We start from the raw sequence: 24670 nt of genomic DNA on the forward strand, positions 1-24670 counted from the left end.
AATCTAGAAGAAAGATATGCTGGCGAACATAATGAGGTTCCCCGAACGACAAAGTGAAGTGGAAAGGACGTAGAGCGTGTCTAGTCACGTGAAGCAACAAGCGCGTGGCTACTCCTGCACTTGTCTTCCACCACGTCTTTTCTGAAGCTTCTGCACCCACGGCCAAAGAAGGAACCGCCTTACCACGCCTTCTCGAACATGGCGGCGGAGTGGGACAATAGCCAGACTGGTACGCTATTTCCTTGCAGATAAACTGACAGACCTGAAATCTAACGCGGTGCAGGAACGCCGTGGAAGCCTTATATGGCCAACATCAGTCGCGCAAAGCCAGAGCCGTCTCTGCCAGAGCCCGGAATTGTTGGTTATGTCACGCAAACTCTACTCGAGTGAGTCAACCTTAGCCTTCTTGTAGATATAAGCTAATGGAATGTAGGATAAGACCCGGAGGGGAAATGGTCACCATCATTGTCGGCACAGGGAATACCCAAGCGACCTTCCAAACTTCAAAGTCATACATTTGCACAGCCTCCAAGTTCTTTGCCAACGCCTTTCAAGGGAGCTTCCGCGAGGCAGACGACCGTATCTTGCGATTACCTCACGATGAGCCATCCTCGTTCCGACTCTGGCACGACTTCTACGACAAGAAGCATCGCCAAAAGGCTTGGGAGTCTTGTCTACAGCATCCTGGCCCCTGGGAGTCACGTCCGAATGCTGTGACTCGCGCGACCCTTTGGGAGCTTGTCAAGGCCTGGCTCTTTGGAGAGAAATACAACCTGCCAGACTTTCAGAACTGTCTTATGGATATTCTGCGGTGTGTCACGCGCAGCGGTTACCCTTCCGATGCTCCTGGATATTGCATACCGCTCTCTGTTATGAAGCACGTATATGAGAACACGCTCGTGGAGTCACCCTTGAGGTTCTTTGTGGTCGAGAACATAAGCAGACAGCTCGATGATCGTGTCAAGAAATGGGAGAACTTTTCAGAACTAGAAGATTATACTGGATTTGCGAAGGAGATGTTTGTGGGTCGTGACAACTGCATTTTCGACAGCAAAGACCGGCTTGTTTGGAAAATGCGGGAGCACCTCTTCTACGTTGCACCGAAGTTCGAGCGTCAGGCCAATGTCAACGGAAAGATAGCCGTGAGTGAAGCGAAAGATCATCCTGAACTGTGCGAAGAGGATGTATGGTACAGCTTTACAAAGGAAGGTCTTGCGGTGGTGCGGGATCCGGATGACATTTGGTGAGACTGGAAGTCTAGAGAGGAGATAGCAGGTACCCAAAGATGCCGAGCTTCTAGATAGTTGCACTCAGTGATTGTGTACTATCCCTCTACTAGTTAGCTGAATTCAACCTTCCAAACTCTCAATGAACTGAGAATGAACGTCTACGATTTGCTAAGTGAAATGGTGAATGGTAAACTCAAGAGCCGCGCGGATGATCTGGCGCAGGAAGCGCACTGCTTCTGCCTCACTTACTTCTCCTCAGCCCTGACCTAATTACCTCCTCTTGCGAACAACCCACTTCATGACCCTTGTTTCCAACATGTCGACGAATGAAGACACGCAGAAAGTCACGACTCTAGTCGCGAAGATGGAGGTCAAGCCATCCGAAGAAGAAGGTAGGTTTTCGCTCTCAAAGGAAATGTACTTCGGACTGACATAATAACAGAGCTATGTGGCCCTTGCCTGCGTTGCACGCCCAAACCGGACCCTCCCAGGTCCGCCATCTGCGCCACGGAAGCTTTCATGGAGTACATCGTGCACATTTCCGACTCTTCGCCGACCAATACTGACATTGAGTAGAATGAAGCCGGACGACCAAATCACCATCCATGTTGCACCGGAGACAATCTGGCCACGTTCACGACTTCGAAGGAGTACATCTGCCGCATCTCCAAATTCTTCGTCAATGCGCTTAAGGGAAGCTTCCGAGAAGTTGAAGATCGAGTCGTGCGTCTGCACCATGACGACCCAGCTGCGTTTCGGCTGTGGGTCTTCTACGAGAGAAACGAGGTCAATACCAAGGGAGAGGTTTTGGAGGCGGAAGTCCCATGTGCAGTTCAAGGAAAACCCGAAGACAACGCAGAGCTGTGCTCCTATATGTGGGATCTCTCTAAGGCGTGGATCTTCGGGGAAAAGTACCAGAACTCAGGTTTCCAGGACTGAATGATGAATGTTCTCCGCGGGCTCAAAGAGGACTGGGAAATTGGCTATCATGTCCCAGTTTCACTTATGGTTCATATCTGCGAGAACACCCACAAGAAATCGCCACTCCAATTCTATGTCATCGAGAACATATGCAAGCAGCTCGACAACAAGAAATACATCTGGAAAGATATCAGTTGCTTGTATGCATACGATGGGTTCGTTGAAGAGCTTTACCTTGCTCGCAAAACCCCGAACTTCACCTCGAACGAACACAAGTGCGGCGAGCTTACTTACGTTGGCCCCCGGGATGATGAAGACTACGAGTACGAGAACGGTGGATGGGGCCCATCCAGCTCCGATAGGCCTGATTACAAGAATGAAAAGAATTGGCGATGCAATTGCAATCATCAGGTAGTCTAGCAAATGGTATCCGATCTATTCATTGTGAAGGAAAACGAGGCTTAGTTCGCGCAATCTGGTAGATGGGGCCGAGACGACCTTGATATTGATGGATGGGGAATTGCAGAACCGGCTGGCGGATAGTGGGAAGCAAGAATGAGCAGAGCGAAGGCGACTACAACGCCGGCGACAAGTAGAACTCGAGATCGGGGCTACATCACTGAGATCTGAACTTGTTGAAGGCAATTTTCCTATACATAAATTAGCAGAACACAAATTCTTAAATTTCAGACAAAATAACCAAACTGCCCCAAATACGCGATCTTACTTCGTGACTCACCTCGCAGATTAATCTTCCCCGCTGCTAACCTTTCTCCTCCACATGTCCAACGCACATTTCCCTCAGAAACGTGCCCAAAGCACCGCCCCGGAGAGGCCATTTTGCGAGAACGTGCGTAGGCCTGAAACGCGATTCCATAGCGCACCAGCCTGAACATCAGACCCATTTTCGATTGAGGGGGTCTATACTCTTGTTGTGAGCCATCCCTGGAGGCGGTGCAGGGTAAATAGAAGCGGTAATGGCTCGAAGCTGCATCATACAATGGAAATCTGGGAGCGCAGAATAGAGCCGGGGCCCCAACGTCCGCAATTCGCACTACTCCATTCCTGAGCCATTCCTAACATTGGCATCCAGCTGGCAAGAACCGCAATGGAGTTTCAATCTCCACATGGAGACTCATGGCTGAGGAATGAGCCAAATCGTAAACGAAGCGTGGATAGCATCGTGAACGGTACGCCAGAACAGCCACAGCCATGGCTGACAGATCTGTGGTATAAAGCACCCATCATGGGCCCTCTTCGTGAGCTCTTCACAACCACACCTTACTCTCGAACCAGCAAATTCAGAAGCACATTGCAAATAACTCTGAGATCAGACAATCCCCCATCGGCCTCTCAATAGCCATGTCAAGCTCAGACATCCCGATCGCTGACTCCACACTCCCGTGGGTTTCCTACAAGGGCGAACGACCCAAAGTCTTGGTGTCAGTATCTCCTCTATTCAACATGCTAGGGATCACAACTCACCTTATTGCAAGACCCGTCGGACCAGGCCCGATGCGCACTGTCAAAGCCGGGACTGGCGCAGAACAAATCACCTTCGAAGTCTCCTTAGAATTCTGCAGAAGCGAGGAAAATAGGAACCTGTTATTCCTAGAAGCCGACCCAGGCGAGAAAAGCTTCCTGGCGTTTGAAGATAGGCATCCAGATTGCATACAGGACGTCCTGGAATTCTACTCCGCAGACAAGGGGCAACCAAATTTGCTGCCCACGCTTACCACAATGAAAGCCGCATGGTTGAACTTGTAGAGCAGCTAGAGAGAGACGAGGAGTTCTCTTTCAAGTTTATGAATTGTCATAAGCTCCTTCCTAAACGTTGCAGGGGTATAACGAAGTTCTGCAAATATGTTACGGACTTGAACAAAGAGTTGCAAGTGTACGGCTTCATGGACGCGATATGCTTTGCGCGAGAGAAAGGAGAAGACCCAACCAAGGATGCAAGCTGCAGAGAGGAGATGCAAAAGCTTAAGATGCTTATGCAGAAGCCGGGATTCGAAAACGCAATCAAAGAAATCAGCAGGCCGGTTGAGAAGAAAAAGACTGCTACCTCTTCCTAGAAAAGCATGTGGTTTCAAGTCAGTCGAGTTAAGTCTTTCTCGAAACCCAACCCGCTTCGCGGCCATTTCGGTCTCTTGCAGAATGGGTACTCACTGTTTGCTATTGCACTCTTTCCTTCTCTCCTTTTCTCCCTTTCTGTATGTTCTGTAGAGTATTTCTCAGACTTGCTTCATTTCCTGCCATGCGGTTTTAGTTTTTGGTCCTAGCTTAAGCAGAGGACGGTTAACTTTCGAGTCGATCTGGGTTTTGAAATTCCAGTGTTCCTGTATCATATAGATCATCATTCTCATCATATAGCCTTGTTATAAGCGTGCATACTCGTTTGCCACACAATCTGTATTGGTTCGTGACATTGCCTTCCGTTCAGGTCTTTTCTCATGGATCACCTCAGGCGGTACCGTCGACACAGAAAACTCTCCCAAGACGCGCCTCTTGATCTATATTCTCAAGCACTTGGTATTCTGCGGCGTTTTAGGATAGTCTCTTAGAGGACCTCACGCAGTAGCGTCGCATGGAAAATGACTAGGGAAGCGGGACGCCCCGATCTGAAAGGCTCAATTGATGACATTGCCCCCTCGTTCAGACTGGGCCGTATGAGGCATCCCACACAGCGACGTGCAGGGTTGACATGGCGCACTACTTTCGAGAAAGCGTCATTGACTCCAGGAGCTCATGACAGAAATGCGACGAAGAAACGTATTTTTTGGAGACTGATGAGTGTGTAAGTCGTCCCTCATTGCTTGCGGTGCCCCAACGAGTTCACGGACCGCGCAAGATAATACCCTCTGAACTTTTGAACGGGTGTTGAGATACCACATGCAGTGATAAAATAGTGTAGACACTTGTGAGCGAGTCACCTGTTTCATGAAAATCAACATCGACTCAAAAGACATACTCGGCCCCTCACTGGTTCTTCGAAATTCGCTTCGCGAATGCCCGCCCGTAGGGCGGGCCAACACGCTCAACACAAATACTAGCTCAACACCAATACCTAAAATCACCAGAATCGACCCCTTACACAACCACAACGCCTTTATAGTATTAGCTAGAAATCTAATAGAGCGTATAGTGGTGCTAAAGGAACATTATTCTAGCATATAAACTTTAAACCTATGCTGGTTCTTGTGTTACTTAAATTGTAAACTATAAATAGTACCACATCTTTCTAACGCAAGAACTAGAATATGAATTAAGTAGCGCTCTTATAGGCTTATCTATAGAGGTCTACTATATGCTCTATTAATAATTCAGCTTATTATATTTAGTGGCTGTGGTTGTATATAAATGCGGATTTGGCTGATTTTGGTGGGGTCTTCGGTCTGCGTTGAGCTAGGAGGTAGTATTTGTGTTGAGCGTGTTGGCCCGCCCTACGGGCGGGCATTCGCGAAGCGAATTTCGAAGAACCGGTGAGGGGCCGAGTACGAGAGAGATACAATAGAAAGGAGATCTAAGTACGGCCTCGTAGCATATGTGTGCTCTCGCCTGCCACCGCCGGATGCGCCCCAGCGAGTCTTTAAATTGTTCAAATCGATCTTGGTTTGGCCATTTGAAGGCATGTTGAGTGACCCCAAGCGGTGGTATAACGGTTAGATACTTAGGAGCAGCACATTTTAGAAGATTGAAAGTAGACTTGAGAGATTCAAGACGGACGCACTGGCGAATTCACCTTGTGATAGGTGTGCACACTAAATGCCCCCGCTGCATGTACCCCAGCGAGGTTTCTGATCATCCCGAGTGATCTCGCCCAGCTTTGTCAAAGTATGCCGAAGTATCACATGTGCTGGCAAAGAGGTGTACGGACTTACCGTTATTACTGCTTTTATTTTTTGAAGAAAGCCAACATTGACTCAAAAGGTCCAGAACAAATATACTGAGATACACTTATAAACTCGTCTTATGACAATCGTGTAAATTCATTGGATCCCACTGGAGGTAGCGGACGAGTTCACAGACATGGAAATTCACTCACATTCAAAAAAATTCAAAAAGTATCCAGAGACTCTAAAGAGTGGTAAGAGAGAGATTCATTACCTATTTTTGCACCTTTTCGTACCTGTCTGTGCACTTGTTCGAGCATGAGCAAATGCAGAACCTACCACTAGTCCTCAAGCTTCACCCCTCCGTCCGCCAGATCATCAGACCACTTCATTTGCCACGTGCCGTCCGCCTTGAAGGGATGCCTCTTTATGAAAGTCGAAACGTCCATTTGGTAGCGAAGTTCGTCCAAATAGCCCGCCACTTCGCGCAAAACATCTGACTTCATCTGGGCCTTAGTCGCCGCAAATTCCGGTATTTCGACCAAATTGTAGGGCTCCGCGGCTGCTTTGAGAACCGTATCATCGAGCAGAATCGTGGAAGCCTGACTGTACATGCACCCGCCGAGCTCCTCGCTGTTCCAGATGCGCGTCAACTGCTTGTAGACCTGGACGTTCTGGGTGTATTCTTCCTTAGAAAGACCAAAGTTATTGCGGTTCCACGTTGCACGGAGCCGCGGGGTGTAATTTTCGCCAAGCACCTTTTTGACCATGAGGTCGACATTGACAGGCTGCGCACTTGACCAGACCATTACGTCAAAATTCGCAAAAATGAACTCAAGGAATGGAGCCAGATAAGGACGTGGTATGATCTTGCCCAAATTGCGGCGGTCTGGACGGTGAACCAATGTCCCGTTGAGATCGAGGATCAGAAGGTGCTGCGGCCATATAGGTGCAAACCTGCGATGCGGTTCCAGCGCAGCTTGTTCGAGGTACTTTTTTGTTGGCTCGGGAGCTGGGCCTGTATATACCTTCGAATCACGGTTGAACGGCGACTTGGTAGGTGAGCGTGACCTCCCCTTATGCATTCCTCTGGATGGACTAGATGGGGGAGACGAGAACTCTGGATTCAGGAGCAATGAGGCAAACCCACCGTGGTGTTCATTGATTGGATTCCACCCTGATGGATGCTTGGCAACGTTTGAGGAGCCTTGAGGGATGTTCAAGGCAGAGATTTGTCCAAGGGCGGCGCGCTCATCTGTGGGGAGAGCGACGCCACCACCAGGCAAAGCAGCATCGTCAGTAAGCGGGTAGGTGCGAGCTTGATACTCAAGATGATTGTGCTGGGCGTAGGGACCCTGCACGTCGTACCCTGGCTGCGGTCCTCGCACATACTGGCCATGGACTGGGGGCCACTGAGTGTACTGGTCCTGTCCATTGTAGCCAGGCCATTGATTCTGAGACTGCTGCTGTTGGTCGTGCGCGTTACCATAGCCTTGTGACTGGCCCCAGAGGTGTGGTCGATATTCTTGCGCATTCGCAGGGCCCTGCCATTGACCTTGGACCTGTTGTTGATTTGCTTGCGGGTTATCAAAGCCCTGCCACTCACCTTGAGCATAACCTTGCTGCTGTCCATACGCACCGCCATATACTGGCCATTGAGGCTGTGATTGCTGTATTTGGGCTCGATTATGGAGACTGTGAGAATCTTGGGTGCGTTGGTTGTTGTGTTGACGCCAGGGAGGTGGGTTCTGTTGCTGCCAGGGAGGTGGGTTCTGCTGCTGCCAAGGAGGTGGGTTCTGTTGCTGCCAAGGAGGTGGGTTCTGTTGCTGCCATGGAGGTGGGTTCTGTGGCTGCTGCGCAGGCTGGGCCTGTTGCTGGTCTTGGACAGGCTGGGGCCGAGCTACCTCTTCAGTCTGACTGGGTCGTTCCTGAGTCGATTGAGAAAAGTTGGCTTGCAACACAGCCCGCACTGATGTACCTTGCGACATAGCCTGCACTGCTGTTTCGGCATCCCAATGATCGGCGTAATCAGCCTCCGTAAACATCACAGGATCTGGGCTTTTCTTCTTGCCCCGACCCCGACCTCGACTAGTAGTACCTCTTCCAGAGCCGTTACCCGGACGATAGCTGTGATAATGAGGGCGATAGATGTCATAATGGGGCCGATTGTTGTGAGGGCCGTAGCCGTCGTGTTGTGCACGTCTACCCGCCTTCTTCATCCCACGACCTTGAATGCGAGAACGCGTTAGCTTTAAGTGTGGGAACGTGCGGTCGAACCAAGGAGCAGTTGGAGGGTTGAACCTGCCTTCGCCACTGGCAGTATCTGATTGACTCGACGTGTGTCCAGCGGTTGCGACGCGTTGACCGTAATGCGAACTAAGAGAGACCCCCTGGAGATGTGGAGCTAGCAAGTCCATTTCTGTTGTGATGTCGCCTAGACATTTGTGCTCGAGTTTGTGCTCGAGAGAGACTTCTTGGAGACGCGGAGCCAGCAGGTCCATCTCTCTTGCAATGACGTCTGGATCTTTGCGCTGGCCGTCATCGCGAGAATTCTTCAGTCCGTCCGTCCCGTCCATCTTTGCAGCATCAGCGTCTGGGTTGCTGTTTGCAGACCGAGTGTGCCGTAGAGAAGTTTGGTCTGGCGGCATGAGGAGGGAGGGAAAGGAGTGAAGGTGGTGGTGCGGATGACAAGTGAGAGCTGCACTGGGCTGCTGGGCGTAACTCAGGGCCCCCCTCCAAGCGCGCCGGGCGGTCATGAACCTCCGCGTGTTGCTGTGTTGGGTGCGTGCTGAGTGTTGTGTTGCCCAGACAGTCAACAAGTTGAAGTTCCGCGGTTTGGCCGGAGGACGTGTTGTTCCGCGATGACGTTGACGCCCAATCACGTCCTCGTTACAAAGCAGTGCCGCTAGCGCCAAGTGGGCTTAGCAGCTTTTCCGCGCCCTACTCATCAACGTTGAAATCTCCTGCATGCTAAAAAGCTCCGTCGACAATCCCCGGCCCCCATCCGAGAGGGATGCGTGAAGAGATTCGCTTCGACAGCTTCGTTATGATAAGCAACTGCGGGGCACGCGTTGTACAGCAACCCCCGCTAGCAGAAAGGGGTTACCCTACACCAACGCCCTGTTCATCAAAGCTTGAGTCCTGCGTATCCAGCGTATCCAGCGTATCCAGCGTATCCAGCGTATCCAGCGTATCCAGCGTATTCGCAGTGTCAACGAGAGGATTCCCGGCCCGCACCCCAGCAATTTGGGGAGAACTATAGTTAGTAATGTTGTTTGTGATTACGAAATGAGGGGGACATGGTGTACAGCCACGAGTTTCCCTTCCCGACGTCATCGAAGAGCGTGCAGTAGCAAAACAGCAACCCCAGCGGTACCATGGTAGCATCCTGATAGTGCAGATCGATGTCCTGCTTTGAAATCTTCTACTCAAACCGCAGAACTATATGAGGCCGTCTACATCGTAGGTCAATTGAATATCAACCTCAGCTGCATCAAGTCTTCTTCCACATCCCCATCCAACCCAATATCTCTGCGCCTTCCACCTCCTCATTGCTGGACCCATCCAAACCCCACCAGCAGTCTCACAATAAAACCTGACCTACACCACCTCGACAGCTAGGATCTTCAGAAATGGGTTACGATCTCACCAAACAGAACTTCCCCCTGGCCAACCAGACCCACGACGGCTGGTCCACCGAGACAGAAGCAACAGCAACATGCTTCTGCGGTGCCGTACAACTCGCCTTCGTAAGCTCTGCTCTCTCCCCAACTCCACCCATCTCCACTCATCTCCTCTCTAACACACTCTGCAGCCCACCCAAGGGGACGGCCTCGTAACCACCTTTGTCTGCAACTGCAGCGACTGCCATAAGATTAGCTCTTCCATGTTTTGTTCCAACTTTATCGTCAAGGACTCACACCTCAAGCACCTGCGCGGCCAGGAGAACCTCACGGCCTTCGCCCAGAAGAAGACACCCGCGTCGCTGAAGCTGATGACGAACTACTTCTGCAAGACCTGTGGGACGCTTTTGTATCGGGTTGGCGAGTCGTGGCCTGAGCAAAGTATTTTGAGGATTGGCACGGTGGATGATTTCACGCTCATGGAGACGAAGTTGAAGCCGCAGGTGGAGTTTTTCACTGAGGGGAGGGCCGGGTGGTTGTGTGCGGTTGATGGGGCGAAGCAATTGAAGGGGATGGGGAATTAGAGACCTGGAATGGGACGAGTCTGGTGTTATAAGTATTGGGAGTCGTAGGCTCTGCAAGGCTGAGTGTGAAAATGCTTTGAATGCTCTTGTCTCAGATAAAGTCAATACACCCCGTGGAACTACTCAAAATGTCGCATTGCGTTTCGAAACTTTATCATTGCTGCTAAAAGTCGTTAATGCCTAATGGCTGTTTCGAGATTCCGGTGAGGTTGAGAGTGAGGCGCAGCAGTTGGAGGGCGGCGGCCTGGAGTCTTGGCCTTGTATCACCGCCAGCCAGCACATAGCCCGTTTCACGCCCGCTTCGCTTTCCCCAGACTTTACAATTCACATCTTCTCCACCTCTATTCTATCGCTCGTTACTCCGTAAAAGCCTTCTCCCAGTTAGAACACCGTACTCATTCTCATCATTATCGCCGTTCGTCATGTCAACACTTGTCCGGGAACAAGCGTCAAAAGCTACCCTTCCCTCCCGCTCTAGAAGCACGTCGTCAGACAATGAGCAGCATGTTACCAAACTTCGAAGAGTCAACTCGGAGCAGCCGAGAGATCTTGTCTGCCAAAGGTGCTGGGACGAGATCTTCACATCCGACGACTTTGCCAAGGCATGTTGGAGCGGCAAAGGTAGCGACGGGGAAAGTTTCGAGTACGTATATTGCATCCTGCTCAGCGAACTCCAAGAATCTGAAGCAGTTTGCAATTGGTGCAGACTGATTCTTGCCCGTTTTCCTGCTTCGCTTGAAAAGTCAGAAGATGACGTTGAGCTATCAAGCCTATCACCGTTAAATGAGGTGCAAATTAGGTTCTTGAGGTTGAGGTCGGACACTGAAGACTCTGAAGACCCTGAAGACCCTGAAGACCCTGAAGACCCTGAAGACCCTGAAGATGAATCGCTTTCCTTCGCCTTGCTTGTGCATAAAGACTCTTGTTCTATGCATGCTTGGGCTCATCCAGAGGACATTGCTTTCAATTTCGCTAGAGCCCGCCCGTATGAGCACGAGGTTAACACCGAGGAGATGGCGATGTCAACTATCCGAGGCTCGTTCTTACTAGAGGGAGAACAGGATGCTACGCAGCGCTTTCTTACTGCTGGGGCTAGAATCCGAGCGGTATCCCTACACATTTGGCCAATCTCGAGTCTCGACTGAACAGCATCAACGTGGATGAGTCGTCTCAGAGCGTCTAAGACGCAATCTTCTGCACCCAGCAATTAGGACTCAAGTACCTCTGGATCGATGCGCTGTGCATTATTCAAGACTCCGAGGACGACAAAGCCCACGAGTTGGCCAACATGCGAAGAATATACCAGCAGGCTCATATCACCATTGTCGCCGCAAGCGCGAGTGGCGCTAAGGATGGTTTCCTGGAAGACCGATCCGCACCAGAATCTTTCTCCGTCCCTTTCCCATGCCCAAACCACCAGATGGGCACTATATCTCTGGCTCTACATGGTAGATATCCCCTGAGCGAGCCCATACATGACCGAGGAAGGACTTTCCAAGTATGGATTTTATCACCTCGACGCCTTGTTTACGGAAGTCACGAGCTTGTATACGACTGCCGTACATCTGTGCTCGGTCGGAAAAATATGCAGCATCATGGTCGCAGAAACTTCCTGAATGAGTATCTCATTCCTCCGGAAGAAACTGTACCGCTTACTTCTGATCGCATTCAAGAAGTCTTGAATGATTGGTTCGAAGTCTTGGAGGGCTTTACTACACGACAAGTGACAAGTGTCTCATTCGGATGATAGATTGGTTGCTATTGCTGGCATTGCCGAAGTCTTCTCCAGCTGGCTTGGCGACACCTATGTGTGTGGTCTTTGGAATGTACAGCTCTTAAGGCAACTCTTTTGGTTTGTCCCCTCCCCGCAACATTTGCGGCCAGCCAAATACAGGGCACCTAGCTGGTCCTGGCCGGCAGTAGACGAGCCCGCACAAACGTTTAGCCTCTCCACTACGTGGCGCGATGTTCTTGACTGCAACGTTACCCTAAAAAAAGCTTCTGTACGTTTTGGACCAGCTTCCAGCGGACGACTTACACTTCGAGGTGGATTACGGGAAGCTTTATATAAGCATCCTAGATCGGATTCGGTGAGTGAGCTCGATGAAGATTTTGCAACATTCAAGACGAGGCCCAATTACTTCCATACTCATATCCAAAAAGACAGATCATGGTTTTGGCTCGATACTATTGACGAGATGGATAAAAACCCCGAATCTGTGTATTTTCTTGCCCTTGGGAAGTGCAATGAAGCTGCCGGTACCAGAGGCTTACTTCTGCCGCCACTTTCACTTGACAAGATGACCTTTCGCCGCATAGGTACTTTCACCGGTCGGGAACCATATGTTAGCACTGATTGGCCCCTATCGGAACTCACAATTCTATGAAGACCTAGAGCAGCTTTCAAGGATCCAATTCATAGGAATGACTTTCCTCTCGGCATCGTTATTAGCTTGGAAGGGATGCATTTGCTGCTATTTCTCTCAGTTCATATCATCTGAAAAGCTTAACTTTACCTTCTTATTTCAAGCACGTTCTCTATAGATTCTGTAGACTTTCAATAACGCATTCTTTGCAAGAATCCAATCAACTTCAAACCAGAACTTGCCATTTCAAAGGACTACGAATCATCACCCAATGTAACTTCACCTAGATTCAAATTCGCGCTTAACCCTACATCGACATACCTTCTCATCAAAGTCAACACCTCTCTTATTCAACGTTCCTCCGCCAGCATCCTCACCCCAGCGTCCAAAATCTTGCACTTGGCCATCCACCCAAACCTCACTACGCCCCTCTTCCCTCTTCCTACTAAACCTTCAAGCCTCAACATACTTTCCTATTCCCTCGCCGCTTCACAGCCCCCTGTGGGCCAGCGTCTTTAATGTAGCTCGTTGCGGGAGTGGCGTTCGAAGTCCGTTGCTCAGGCGTTTCGCACCGGCGGTCAATCGATAGCGCCATTATCGCTTTACCGGATACACGCCGTAGTTCTTTTCTATTCCCGACCCTAAAGCCTAGATCTACGAGTGGGGTTGGGAACGATATGGAATAGTCTAGAAGGAGGTCAAAAAATTAACAAGGATGTTGGAATCAAGATCGTGAATATAGAAGTGGAATAAGGAGCAAGTCTAGCTTGAAGTATCTTGAACTTAGAACTCTAAGATTTCTAGCATATATACGGGGCGGTATAGCACAGTCATTCAGCACAGAAGCGCGCCGCTCTGCCTTGAGCGAATGCAGGCCATCGAGGCGCGAATCTGGAATTACCAGGTCTATTCAGCTTCAACCAGACAAATACAAAATGAATTCTTCATAGCATGTGGTGATAGTTAACGCCTAAGCTAGGCTTCCCACTTGGATTCGTCCCTTTAATGACAAGGTCTGTTCCTATGTAGTGTTAGTACCAGCTCTTTAACGACACCATTAAGTCGAGTGAGCGCTGTAACTAGATGGTCAGTCCTTCACAGCAGCCAAGGTAGAGCACGAGTCTTCATTATCACCAAGTATGCCCTACACCGTTGAACTTTGATTGATTTGATTGGCGATTTAGACTGATCAGACGAGATCATTCTTATCTTACTAAACGCAGGGGTTTGACCTATGCCATGCCCGAGATTTCTTGGGACTTGGTCCCAAACTACTGGTAATCAATAGGCCAAGTGGCCTGCACGAGAGTACGAAAGAATCATCAATCATCCTTGTGATGTGAGCCTGACCAGAAAAGTCGTAGCGTGGAGCGATCCACAAACCCAAGTAACACCATTCCGAGATACTACCACTTAACCTGGGAAAGAATCTCTGCATCACCGGAGTAAGCATCCTCCTTCCCGGTAGTTCGGATCATTTGTTCGTATCTGGGATCGCGCAGCTTGAAATCCACTTCAAATGGCTGAAGATGGGCCACAATGCCCGGTATGTAGCCAATTTTGGGCTCGATTGCTTTCCCGTCTGGTCCCACCGGTGAGGTCATGGTGTAAGCAGCGAGAGTTTGTGCCATGGTCACAAACACGGCACTGTCAGCGACAAGGCGTCCTGGGCAAATGCGTCGTCCCCAACCGAAAATGTTCTCGGTAGGGTCCGCTTCCGGTTGATAGCCGTCGCCTTCGAGAAATCTCTCAGGCCGAAATGTTCTTGGCTCAGGGTATGTAGTGGGGTCGTTGTTATACAGCCTGCAGGACAAAAGTCAGCCAACAGAAAATGAGACAAGGGCAGCAAACTTCCGAGCTCCTAATACGCGGAGCGAGGAAGAGGCTTCGAACGGCAGAGGAGAAGACGTAAACACTTACCAGGCGTTAGGCATTAAAGTAGCACCTTTGGGTATAAGATAGCCCTTGTATGTGAGGTCTTCATCTGCCCTGTGAGGCAAGGCTATTGGGCCTGCCGTGTGCCAACGCATAGTCTCCTTGACCATCGCGTTTAAGTAGGGAAGTTGATCACGATCGGCAAGGATTGGAAGACGGTCACGGCCGACGACACGGTCGATTTCCTCTTGCCCTTTGCGTTGAGCTTCAGGAAAGAGTAACATGGCAAGCAAAAATCCTTTCAGCGAAGCAACGGTCTGGATTAAGTAGAGTTAGCGGCGAGATCTGCGCAAGGGGTGGGTGAGTCGCGTATGCATACCGTGTCAGTACCAGCAATATACATCCCCATTGCAGTCCATGCCACATCGCTGTGAGACTCGTTTTCGTCAAGGAGGTCTGACGCGTAGGAAGGTACGTGCTTATTCTGTTTCTTTTGATGTATTGTGAAGGCCAATGGTTTCTTAATGATTTCCTGTACATGTCCGTCTACCTCCCGTGCGGCTTTCTTGAACCTGCCTCCGGGCAACCATTCCGGTATGTGACGCACTGTCGGACAGAATGTTTAGCATTCGCATTGCCTCCTCTACACGAGGCAGGGTACTTACTGAATGGAAGCAAATCCACCAGCCACTTTCCGGGCAGGGTGCTGTATACAAACCATTCGAGAGCAGACTCAGACAAAGAGACAAGTGGGTCGATGTCTTCAGGCAGGACGGAATAACCATAGGTGACTTTCAGAATGAAGGCCCCCGCTTCTCTGATATATGTTCCTTCGTTAGTCGTCATCGCTTCAACGAGGATTCAAGACAAGTATGTGCTGGCACCTACCTTCGAAGATGTTCAGGGAAGTGCTTAGGGTCCTTCAGCAGCCGCAACAAAAACCTTTGGGACTCCAGTTCTTGCAATGGGTGGAATTTTGCGACCGCAGTTTTCGAACCTAGCACCTTTGCCATAGCTTTGCGATACTGCCGGAACAGCCTTCTGTCCCTTGTCAAGGCAAGTGACTGCTTCCAACCAGCACTGCAGGAGAAGTTTCATGTCAGCATATAATGGTGCTTTGCCGCCAATATCACAACAAAATGGGGGAAATACAATTCATATGCAAAGACTGATTCCGGCCGAGATGAAGTCTTTGCAGACTCTTTGTCCAGGATGTCAGTTGCATATTGCTTGTCATTGATGAGGATAAGGGTAGTGCCGAGTACGGTCAAAGAGCTGATAGGACCTTTTCATCAAATCCCAAAGTCAGATTCTCCTCAGCCTCCGAATGAAGACACGCTCGACGAACCGTACAGCTCCCTGTGCTTTATCCACTCAAGAAAATCTACAGATCCTTCCGGTGGAAGGTCATATAGGTTTCCCACTATCGGGAGCCCTTTTGGGCCTGGCGGTAGAGGGAGAGACTTGGGTTTGGTTTGTGATCTCCATACAAAATAAAAGCCGACAACTGCCACGGCAAGGATGGTCGTGGGCGAAATTCGATCCATGACTACTGAATCTGAGAGTGGATTATGGGTTGCTGACCGAGAAGGAGTGCTTTCGCAGCCAGATAGCACTTATGTAAATGCGATGTGATATGGACTGTTGACCCGGGGGTAATCTAGGGGAGCGGGGCCTCCGAATTTGTCGGTTATCGCTCTGGCTTCAACACCAAATGCTCGCCATCCACGCAGATCCTTCCTTCATACTATTGAAATCCTGGGGTTTCTACGTTCCGAGGTGTCAGATTCAGGTGGGAGAGTTCGGCAAATCCCAACACCATGGCGCGGAGTTGAATTAATATTACACTTATGCGAACCACCACCGTCTTTGGGCCGGGAGTCCAAAAAGCGGGAAATTATTTTCAATCAGATTCCAGCTTTGTACCCACGCACAGATCTTCGTAGCTTTCGCCGGCTCGGCAGTCTCTTCTACCCGGACCTCCTAGTACGGATAATCACTGTTCACTCATGAACTTTCGCTTATACTCAGATAATGTGATATCTAGGTTTACCAGAGGATGGGTAAATGCGGGGAAAGAGTGGATCATTCTTCCAACCAAGTCCCACGCGATCTCTATCTACTCGGCATCAACCGCACCACCAGCTCGGGCAGTCTCGCCTCCAGTCTTGCCTAGCCAGACGCTACTACCTGTCCTTGCAGTAGGTTGCTCTGCTTCTGCTTCCTACGCTGGGCCGAATAACTACGACGAACAGCTTCAATACACATATACAGGAGAGCTACCAGATCTCGGAGTGGCACCATGACTTTGACACCACGACGACGAGTGTTGGTGATTGGTAGTGGCGGCGCTGGCGTGGCAGCATCACTAGAAGCCAGCCGTCAGGGCGCCGAGGTGATCCTGCTTGAATCAAGAGACCAGCTTGGCGGCGCGACGTCCATGTCAGCGGGGATAATATTTGCAGGGGGAACTGACACGCAGAAGAAGGCAGGAGTCCAGGACACCAAGGAGGAACTCCTTGCATATTATGCGGCTATCTGCCAATGGACGGTCAGCCCGAAACTTCTGGAGACAATGGTAGACGGCTGCGCTGATCTTATTCCGTGGCTGGAGGACCTGGGCGTAATATTCAGACCCGAAGATCTCTACATCGCCGGCATGGAGAAGAACCCAAGAGGTCACAAGCCCAGTGGGGACACGGGTGGGAGAGGTCCGGCTGGAGGTGCCGCGATCATCAACGCCATTGTGACTGCCTTTGATGAACAAAAAGTGCAAGTGCACACAAACACCAGGATCACCAGCATTACGAGCAGTACTGGTGGTGGAACCAAAGTTACCTCAGAAGACGGGCGGGAATTCCACGGGGACTCAGTTGTCTTTGCATCGGGGGGTTTTGGCGCGAGCATCGAGAAGCTGGCTCGGTATTATCCAGACGCCGTCAAACATGAGGGCTGGACTTGGTATATCGGACCAGAGTCGAATCAAGGCGATGCTATCGACATGGCTCTTTCGGTAGGAGGGACGGTGGTCAACGAAAACAGCGGAGGCCTCAACGTCACACCCAATTTTATCCAGGATATCGACCTGTACATGCCTCCGTGGCTGCTATATCTCAACATACATGGGCGACGGTTCATCAACGAGCTGTCTCCTTATACTATTGCTGGGCCCACCCTCGTGGCACAGCCAAAATCCAGGTGTTGGGGAATCTTCGATACTCGAGCTCTCACCTATGCCACCGACCACCCTCTCGACCCAGATCCATACGGTCTCGGATTCAAAATGCGTTCGAATTGGGAAGCGGAGACTCTCCACAAAGAAGTCGCAAGTGGACGCATCATCAAGGCTGATTCCCTGTCTGAATTGGCTCGCCTGACCGGAATGCCTGTCGAGAGCGTGGAGCATACGATTTGGAAGTGGAACCAGGATGTTGTCCACGGAAAAGATCCCGAGTTTGGGAAGCAGTCGTCCGAAATGATGCCACTCGATCAAGCGCCCTTCTACGCTGCTGATGTGCGCCCGCACGCGGTGGGAATCACTTACACAGGGCTGGAGGTTGACGAGGAGGCACGCCTGCTTGATCAATTCGGTCGGCCTATCCCTCACTTCTATGCTGCTGGTGAAGCTGTTGGTGGCCTGGAAAAGTCAATCTACCCTGGAGGGGGCTATTCGATCGGTGCAGCTCTCTTGTTTGGCAGAATTGCTGGTAAAAACGCAGCATCTGAGGTCAAGGCATCACCTTAATGGATAGCAATAAAGAGAGGCTGTAACATATATCGACTAGGTTATCAAAAGTATCAGTACCGAGAGGATAATTGTATTCAATTCACACTACGATATAGAGATTTCTTTTGCGAGGGATATGCTATTGATACTAATCGTTAGAAGAAGGGAACTTGGTCTGTCACACAGGAATAAGGGAAGAGGATGCTAAGCTTCTGTCATGACTGTCGCTTAGGTACGCTTAGCACAATGCATTTCTGCAACAATACCCAGACGACTGAGTCTGTGTCTATAGTTACTGACTTGTGGGATTGGGGATTGAGACAAGTTTCTTCCTAGGCTTAGCTAAAGCCTTGCTAGAGCTCTAATACGTAGTTGTATTGACCGTAAAGCCACTGAAGAGTACCAGTCAGTATGTTTCTCTCAAAGATGGATCGTGTGCATCTCACCCATCCACGACAAGATTTTGACCATTGACAAGGCTCATTTGGTTCGAGGACAACAACGCAACCGCGTCACCGATCTCCTCTGGTTTCCCTGTTCGACCTTGGCGGGCCTCGAATGACTTCCATGCCTCGAAAACCTGGGGATCTGATTTGACAATTGGCTCAGCGATCTTGGTCAAGATGAAACCTGGCGACAGCGCATTGACTCTTATTCCGTGCTGTCGAGCTTCTAACGCCGCCTTCAAGGGTCGGGGTTGGAACGTCAGTACTTTGTTTCCTCCATGAACTGTAACTAGACAAATTTACACGAAAAACAGAGGAAGTGCACTCACAGCCTTGGTAAGACCAGCAACAGCATGTTTCGATGCTGTATATATACCGGTTCCAGCCATAGCTTGAACCGAATTCACCGAGGCGCAGTTCACAATTGAACCCCTAATGGCCACGCGTCCAGCCTCCCTAGACCCGAACGATATGTATCAGTATAATGAATAAGAGGATTATCCATGAGGCTATAGATGTTTCGATCTTACCATTCGATAGGGTCTTGTTTCATCATCTGCAACAGCTGATGTTTTGTGCTAATGAAAACCCCTGTCGTGTTGACTGCCATTACTTTTTCCCACTCTTCAACAGTGATCTCCGAAACAGGTTTATGTGGGCCACCCACTCCTGCGAAGTTTCTGCGTATCAGTCAGTCACTTATCGCATTAAAACTAGGCCAGTCCCGTACGCTGTGTAGTCAATGCGTCCAAATTCAGAGACCGTTTTGGCAATGGCGCTCTCGAAGTCCTTCTCGTCTGTGACGTTGGCTCGGATGGGCAAACACTTCACCTGTTCCAGCGCCCAGTTTCCCGTAAGCAAGCTGAACAGAAGACATAACATGAATTGTATGCCGCAAAAACTTGCCTGGTTTCCATGAGATTCGACTTCCGCCTTCGCGCTTGCCATGGTTTCATCATCCTGGATATCAACGATCACAACACCTCTTGCCCCCGATTTCGCAAATGACACAGCAATTGCGAGTCCCAGGCCACGTCCGCCGCCCGTGACAAAGGCAACTCCCGGCAAAAGGGAGGATGATTTGTGTGTCGACGCCTTTGGAAACAGTCAAAACTCGAGTTGCTGCAAAGCGGAGCCACTTACCATTCCTGTGTGAGTTCGATTGACAAGACGAGAACTTCAAAAAGATGTTCGACGTTAAGAGTACTTGCCACGTGTATATTTAAGACCGTCATGTAACTGTGGTTGGAGAAATTACTCTGAGGACAAAACCGGGTGGTAGGATACTCCGAGTTCCGAAAGGCGGATGATCTACACGGGAGCTATGGAGACACAACCTTCTCCCCAACAGTTGCAATGTGTCCGCAAGACGGTAGACCTGTTTCGAGTCCAAGCGTACCGGATATTTAGTTGTGCGTCTGACAAATTGGCAGTCATCCGGGAAGCTGAAAGTAGATGTAGCATTTGTCTGCCCCCGGAGGAGAGGGGATACCCTAAGGTCCATTCCGACTGACTCGGGTATATTAGCTAGTTACCCTCAGACACATCGCCCGAACTTCGGGAGCGTAACGGTGAAACATGCTGGCCAAGCTAAATGCTCCTCTATTGGCTCCCAAGTTTTCTCTTCAACTTTTCCCTCTTTGGTCTCCACGGCTGCTTCGCTCGTCCACCACCGTCCGCCAGGCACCGGGCTCTTCAACAGCATGAGTTGGGATAGCGAATATGATATCGTCTGTGTTGGGTCCGGGGTTGGGGGTCTGTCGGCGGCCTTGACAGGCGCACAGGAGGGTGCAAGTGTCCTTGTACTGGATAAGTTTCACCTCATTGGCGGGGTGTCGGCGTTGTCTTCGGGGCAGCTTTGGCCAGGCCCAACCCATCTATCCAAGGCAGAGGGCATTGACGACAATGACAGCGACGCACAAGCCTACATCAACCATCTGTCACAAGGCTTTGCTGATCCCGACTTACGGAAGTCCTATCTCGCCCAAAGTCGCGGGGCGATCCAGTACTTCACCGACACCATTGGCTTGCAGCTGCAAGTGATCAAAGACCTGCCCGATTACTACTACCCAGCGGTGAAAGGCTCTGCTCCTCAGGGGCGTTTTCTTGAAATCAAACCCTTCCCGGCGAGAAGACTTCTCGGTGACTGGGCCGGCAAGATTTTGACATCTCCATATGGCGACGGTTTCAGCTACGTGACCGCAAACGAATTTGTGTCAATGCAGTTGAAAGGCGGAGAACATGTCGGCACATGCCTCCAGCGCCATGTTGAAGCGGACGAACGGACCTCCGGCGCAGGCCTGGCAGCTGCACAGGTATATGCCGCTCTACAGCGTGGAGTCAAAATCCAACCATCAACCGAAGTTGTTGACCTTGTTGTCGACGAGGGGAGGATTACAGGAGTGATCGCACGCGACTCCTCCTCCTCCTCCTCCTCCTCCACACAACGCATTCGGGCCCGACGCGGTGTCCTCCTCGCGACTGGGGGCTACGATCTCCAGCCCGACATGGTACGCAGCTTCGACAGCCTCATCAACGCCGGCAACATGACAATACCTACCATCACAGGAGATCATCTTACCTTGGCAGCCAAAGTAGGCGCCGTTCCATATTCGGCTCATCCTTCAGCCTTGACTGCTATCTTTGTCGGATACCAAATTCCTGGTGAGCTTATCTACGGCAAGCCAACCTGGCGATTGCTTCTCCCTGGAGCGCCACACTCTATCATTGTTAACTCGCGGGGCCATCGCTTTGCCAATGATTCCTTTTACCCCGATGTCTCGGCCAAGGCCGGACGCTACGATGGACAGGAACAGGGCTTAGTGAACTGGCCGGCATGGCTTGTCTTCGACCAAGACTTTGTGGAAAAGTACAACCTGCTACCAGCCTACCCGGGCCAACCCTTACCCCAGGGGATTGCTGTGAGCTCAGATACGCTGCGCGGTCTGGCCGAAGTGACCGGGATTGATGCCGACGGGCTCGCGAGTACAGCAGAACGATTCAACGGCTTTTGCAAGACCGGCGTGGATGAAGATTTTGGACGTGGATCTCTACCATGGGGCACGATCCTGACTGGCGATTACAGCCTCCCCCATCCTAGTTTCGCCAAGATTGTGAAGGCGCCATTCTATGCAATCAAGCTTCATCGTGTTACTGTGGGTGTCCCAACCGCGGGTTTGCCCATCAACGGCGACGGGAGTGTCATCAGTGCGGCTGGTCATGTTGTCCCCGGCCTTTACGCAACCGGTAATTCTGCAGCATATCGCGACTGGGGAGCTGGATATAATAGTGGGGTTGCGAATATGCGCGGCATGCTTTACGGTTACAAAGCCTCTCTGCATATGGTAAGAGGAGCAGGTCCGTAGCTAAAGTTTGCGAGTAGTGGTAACGGCCAGCATTTTCTTCCAGTCCTATGTGGAGTAAACCTCTTAGCTAAGCTATTTTTAATGTCAAGGAGCGAGTACATAGCCCTCAAACCTCCCCAGAGAACCAACCTAGGAAATACATGGCCTTGCCAGATCCTACGTGCGTGAGGTTTTATGAGTGGTTGAGTTTATCCGCGCCAGGTCGGAAGTGGAAATAATATATTGTACCTTCACTTAGCATTTCCTCGACAGGCGATTTTGTCCAGCCTAGAGCTAGCCAAGTGAGTGGTGTGGCATGATTTGGCGTCCATGCTAGCCAGCATAACTTCGCCCTAGAAATTGCGAGTTAGGCCTACATAAATCTTCGTGCAGGATATCGATACTTTATCCTGAGAATTCTCCCCTCTCGCGGCACTCTGCAAAAGAGTTTGCTGTTTGTGGCTTAGGGTTTTGATCACTATCCTCTTACCACCACAACTAATTGCGACTATTAAACGTGTCCACCCTAGATAATTTTTAGCTCTTAATCGTAACAACCTCTTCAACTTGATCATTTCTACTCCAACTATATGGTAAGCGATCGCTATTTCTACCTTTGGGCCGTACTCGAAGTAGAACTCGAAAACGAGGTTCGGGTTGTTGGATGCACAGATGAAAGGGAGGAAGCTGTTTTGCCGGTGCCCAGGAAATTCAAGGGGGACTAAAGCCGCCCATGCCCCCCTCGAGTGGGGTACAAATACCTTTACCTAGTCAGGTACAGTACGTAGGTGCAGTGTAGGAGAAAGACTTTCAGCATTGACTGACCATGCCGACTCCTGTGCCATTCAAAATCGCAGTATCCGAAGAAAAGCTTCGTATATTGCATCAGAAACTTTCCCTGACTGAATGGCCGGATGAAGTACCACTCAAGGAACCTCGGAGTCGCGGCGCGCCTCTCCAGGAGGTCAAAACTCTCGTTGATTACTGGTTGCATTCCTTCGATTGGCGGGCACAAGAGAGCAAACTCAACCAGTTCCCTCAATTCACCACCGACATCGACGTGGATGGATTCGGCACATATAACGTCCATTTCATCCATCAAAGAAGCGACGTCCCGAATGCGATTCCATTGATCTTCCTTCATGGCTGGCCTGGCAGTTTTATCGAAGTCACCAAAATTCTGCCCGAGTTGGTCCAAGGGGGTCAGAATTTCCCAGCCTTTCACGTCGTGGCCCCCAGCCTCATTGACTATGGTTTCTCCCAGGGGAATACAAAGGTGAGTAGCTTTTACGTCTGGCATCCTTTTCAAGGATTGCAATCTAAGATCACTCAAGGAAGGATTCAACCTCGATCAACACGCAGAAGCGTACCACAAGCTGATGCAAAGTCTTGGATACTCTGAATATGGTAAGAGACAGTCTAGCCTGTCAAGTCTCCTTGCGCTCTGCTAACGAAGAGTACGCAACAGTGGCTCAAGGCGGCGACATTGGCAATTTCTTGACGAGGTTTCTCGCTCTAAAATATCCCGAATCATGCAAAGCTCATCATACAAACATGCCGACGCCGAATCCACCGGATCCATCCAAGCACACAGACCTCATTGCCAAGATAGAGGCTGAAGGCGGCCTGAGCGAGGAAGACCAATATCGGTTGGCATCCACCCAGGCACATCATGCCAGTGGAATGGCGTACGCGATGGAGCACATGACAAGGCCACAAACCATCGGATACAGTCTGGCTGACAGCCCGGTAGGCTTGCTCTCATGGATCTACGAGAAACTGGTGGACTGGACAGCAGGGTATCCGTGGACCGCCGATGAAGTCTTGACCTGGGTCTCGATCTATCGATTCTCACGGCCAGGGTCTGCTGCGCCTCAACGCATCTACTATGAAATGATGCATCGGGAGTCAATGACAGTCGTCGACGTGACGGCACAGTATATTGATGTGCCTTTGGGGACCTCGCACTTCAAGAAAGACCTGTTGCGCTTCCCAACACGCTGGGATGCTACTCTTGGTCCAATTGCTTTTCAGGCGGAGCATGACAAGGGTGGTCATTTTGCAGCATGGGAGTGCCCGCAAGACCTGGTCAAGGATCTGCGTGACATGTTTGGCAAAGAGAGTCCGATTCACGGCTGCGTGGCTGGGCAGAGTGGCTTCACATAAATCTACCGGTGGACGGGCAAGTGCTACGTACGAATCCTATTGAAAACAATGGGCTGGAGCTCGACAGGATTAGTTTTATCACCAGATTAGAACTGCTCAAAGGTGTTCACCGCTATGTCAGCTCAATTATCATACCGTAATGTTAGTTCAGCATAATGCGTCAGCAACCGTTTCAGATATTCTGCCTCAGTGGTTTTACTGTTTATGCTTCAAAAGGCAACCAGGCCCAAACCGATTTCTCACCAGCAACGGATAAACACAGATCTCGACACACCGATGCTCAGAGGAGAAGGAGAAGGAAGAGGAAGAGGAAGAGGTGAGCCTCTTCGCTGGTGAGGAGTTTGTTGGTTGCGAAGAATCAAGTAGGATATTGTCAAATACCCGAAAGCCAGTTTGCACACTACTAGGCGGACCCTTCTGCTTTGACGGGAGGCTTAATTTACCCGAGTTTTACAGCGGATTACGAAGTTCACGTCCATTGTTCTTCCGCCGAGAGAATCCGGGTCAGAAATCGTATTTGCACAAGGACAGAACATAAGAAATGATGGCATGATTT

General features: G+C 50.4%; 11 protein-coding genes across 11 annotated transcripts; 8 read left to right on the forward strand and 3 right to left on the reverse strand.

Annotated features, from left to right (window-relative positions):
• Positions 1–446: 446 nt before the first annotated feature.
• Positions 447–944, forward strand: BDZ99DRAFT_356420 (uncharacterized protein; the record flags this gene model as incomplete). The annotated part of the gene is made up of 1 exon (XM_033714618.1): positions 447–944. A coding segment is annotated over one exon (498 nt), but the record flags the coding sequence as incomplete, so codon positions are not given.
• Positions 945–1545: 601 nt separating this feature from the next.
• Positions 1546–2570, forward strand: BDZ99DRAFT_519285 (uncharacterized protein; the record flags this gene model as incomplete). Its single annotated transcript, XM_033725394.1, has 4 exons — positions 1546–1621; positions 1672–1760; positions 1806–2154; positions 2227–2570. 4 exons carry the CDS (start codon positions 1546–1548, stop codon positions 2568–2570), a joined length of 858 nt encoding a protein of 285 aa, XP_033577553.1.
• Positions 2571–3512: 942 nt separating this feature from the next.
• On the forward strand, positions 3513–4225 carry BDZ99DRAFT_519286 (uncharacterized protein; the record flags this gene model as incomplete). The annotated part of the gene is made up of 2 exons (XM_033725395.1): positions 3513–3913; positions 3991–4225. 2 exons carry the CDS (start codon positions 3513–3515, stop codon positions 4223–4225), a joined length of 636 nt encoding a protein of 211 aa, XP_033577554.1.
• Positions 4226–6324: 2099 nt separating this feature from the next.
• BDZ99DRAFT_385552 (HAD-like protein) lies at positions 6325–7068 on the reverse strand (the record flags this gene model as incomplete). Its single annotated transcript, XM_033715437.1, has 1 exon — positions 6325–7068. The coding sequence occupies one exon, from the start codon at positions 7066–7068 to the stop codon at positions 6325–6327; it is 744 nt and encodes a 247-aa protein (XP_033577555.1).
• A 2547-nt stretch (positions 7069–9615) lies between these two features.
• On the forward strand, positions 9616–10190 carry BDZ99DRAFT_441126 (uncharacterized protein; the record flags this gene model as incomplete). Its single annotated transcript, XM_033717751.1, has 2 exons — positions 9616–9732; positions 9798–10190. 2 exons carry the CDS (start codon positions 9616–9618, stop codon positions 10188–10190), a joined length of 510 nt encoding a protein of 169 aa, XP_033577556.1.
• Positions 10191–10542: 352 nt separating this feature from the next.
• On the forward strand, positions 10543–11937 carry BDZ99DRAFT_560793 (uncharacterized protein; the record flags this gene model as incomplete). Its single annotated transcript, XM_033727295.1, has 2 exons — positions 10543–11296; positions 11395–11937. Exons 1-2 carry the CDS (start codon positions 10613–10615, stop codon positions 11935–11937), a joined length of 1227 nt encoding a protein of 408 aa, XP_033577557.1. The 5' UTR covers positions 10543–10612.
• Positions 11938–13962: 2025 nt separating this feature from the next.
• On the reverse strand, positions 13963–15978 carry BDZ99DRAFT_385849 (cytochrome P450 oxidoreductase OrdA-like protein; the record flags this gene model as incomplete). The annotated part of the gene is made up of 7 exons (XM_033715452.1): positions 13963–14359; positions 14477–14748; positions 14811–15037; positions 15097–15248; positions 15320–15511; positions 15584–15716; positions 15780–15978. 7 exons carry the CDS (start codon positions 15976–15978, stop codon positions 13963–13965), a joined length of 1572 nt encoding a protein of 523 aa, XP_033577558.1.
• Positions 15979–16733: 755 nt separating this feature from the next.
• BDZ99DRAFT_475514 (fumarate reductase flavo protein subunit precursor) lies at positions 16734–18176 on the forward strand (the record flags this gene model as incomplete). Its single annotated transcript, XM_033721991.1, has 1 exon — positions 16734–18176. The coding sequence occupies one exon, from the start codon at positions 16734–16736 to the stop codon at positions 18174–18176; it is 1443 nt and encodes a 480-aa protein (XP_033577559.1).
• Positions 18177–18519: 343 nt separating this feature from the next.
• BDZ99DRAFT_475515 (NAD(P)-binding protein) lies at positions 18520–19750 on the reverse strand (the record flags this gene model as incomplete). Its single annotated transcript, XM_033721992.1, has 6 exons — positions 18520–18550; positions 18605–18887; positions 18981–19060; positions 19135–19284; positions 19335–19699; positions 19748–19750. The coding sequence occupies 6 exons, from the start codon at positions 19748–19750 to the stop codon at positions 18520–18522; spliced, it is 912 nt and encodes a 303-aa protein (XP_033577560.1).
• A 557-nt stretch (positions 19751–20307) lies between these two features.
• Positions 20308–21969, forward strand: BDZ99DRAFT_519293 (fumarate reductase/succinate dehydrogenase flavo protein-like protein; the record flags this gene model as incomplete). Its single annotated transcript, XM_033725396.1, has 1 exon — positions 20308–21969. The coding sequence occupies one exon, from the start codon at positions 20308–20310 to the stop codon at positions 21967–21969; it is 1662 nt and encodes a 553-aa protein (XP_033577561.1).
• An 805-nt stretch (positions 21970–22774) lies between these two features.
• BDZ99DRAFT_385475 (epoxide hydrolase 1) lies at positions 22775–24114 on the forward strand (the record flags this gene model as incomplete). Its single annotated transcript, XM_033715432.1, has 3 exons — positions 22775–23224; positions 23283–23355; positions 23417–24114. 3 exons carry the CDS (start codon positions 22775–22777, stop codon positions 24112–24114), a joined length of 1221 nt encoding a protein of 406 aa, XP_033577562.1.
• Positions 24115–24670: the final 556 nt, after the last annotated feature.

This window comes from Mytilinidion resinicola (assembly GCF_010093595.1).
Source record: "Mytilinidion resinicola strain CBS 304.34 unplaced genomic scaffold BDZ99scaffold_8, whole genome shotgun sequence".
In the NCBI taxonomy this organism is placed as follows: domain Eukaryota; kingdom Fungi; phylum Ascomycota; class Dothideomycetes; order Mytilinidiales; family Mytilinidiaceae; genus Mytilinidion; species Mytilinidion resinicola.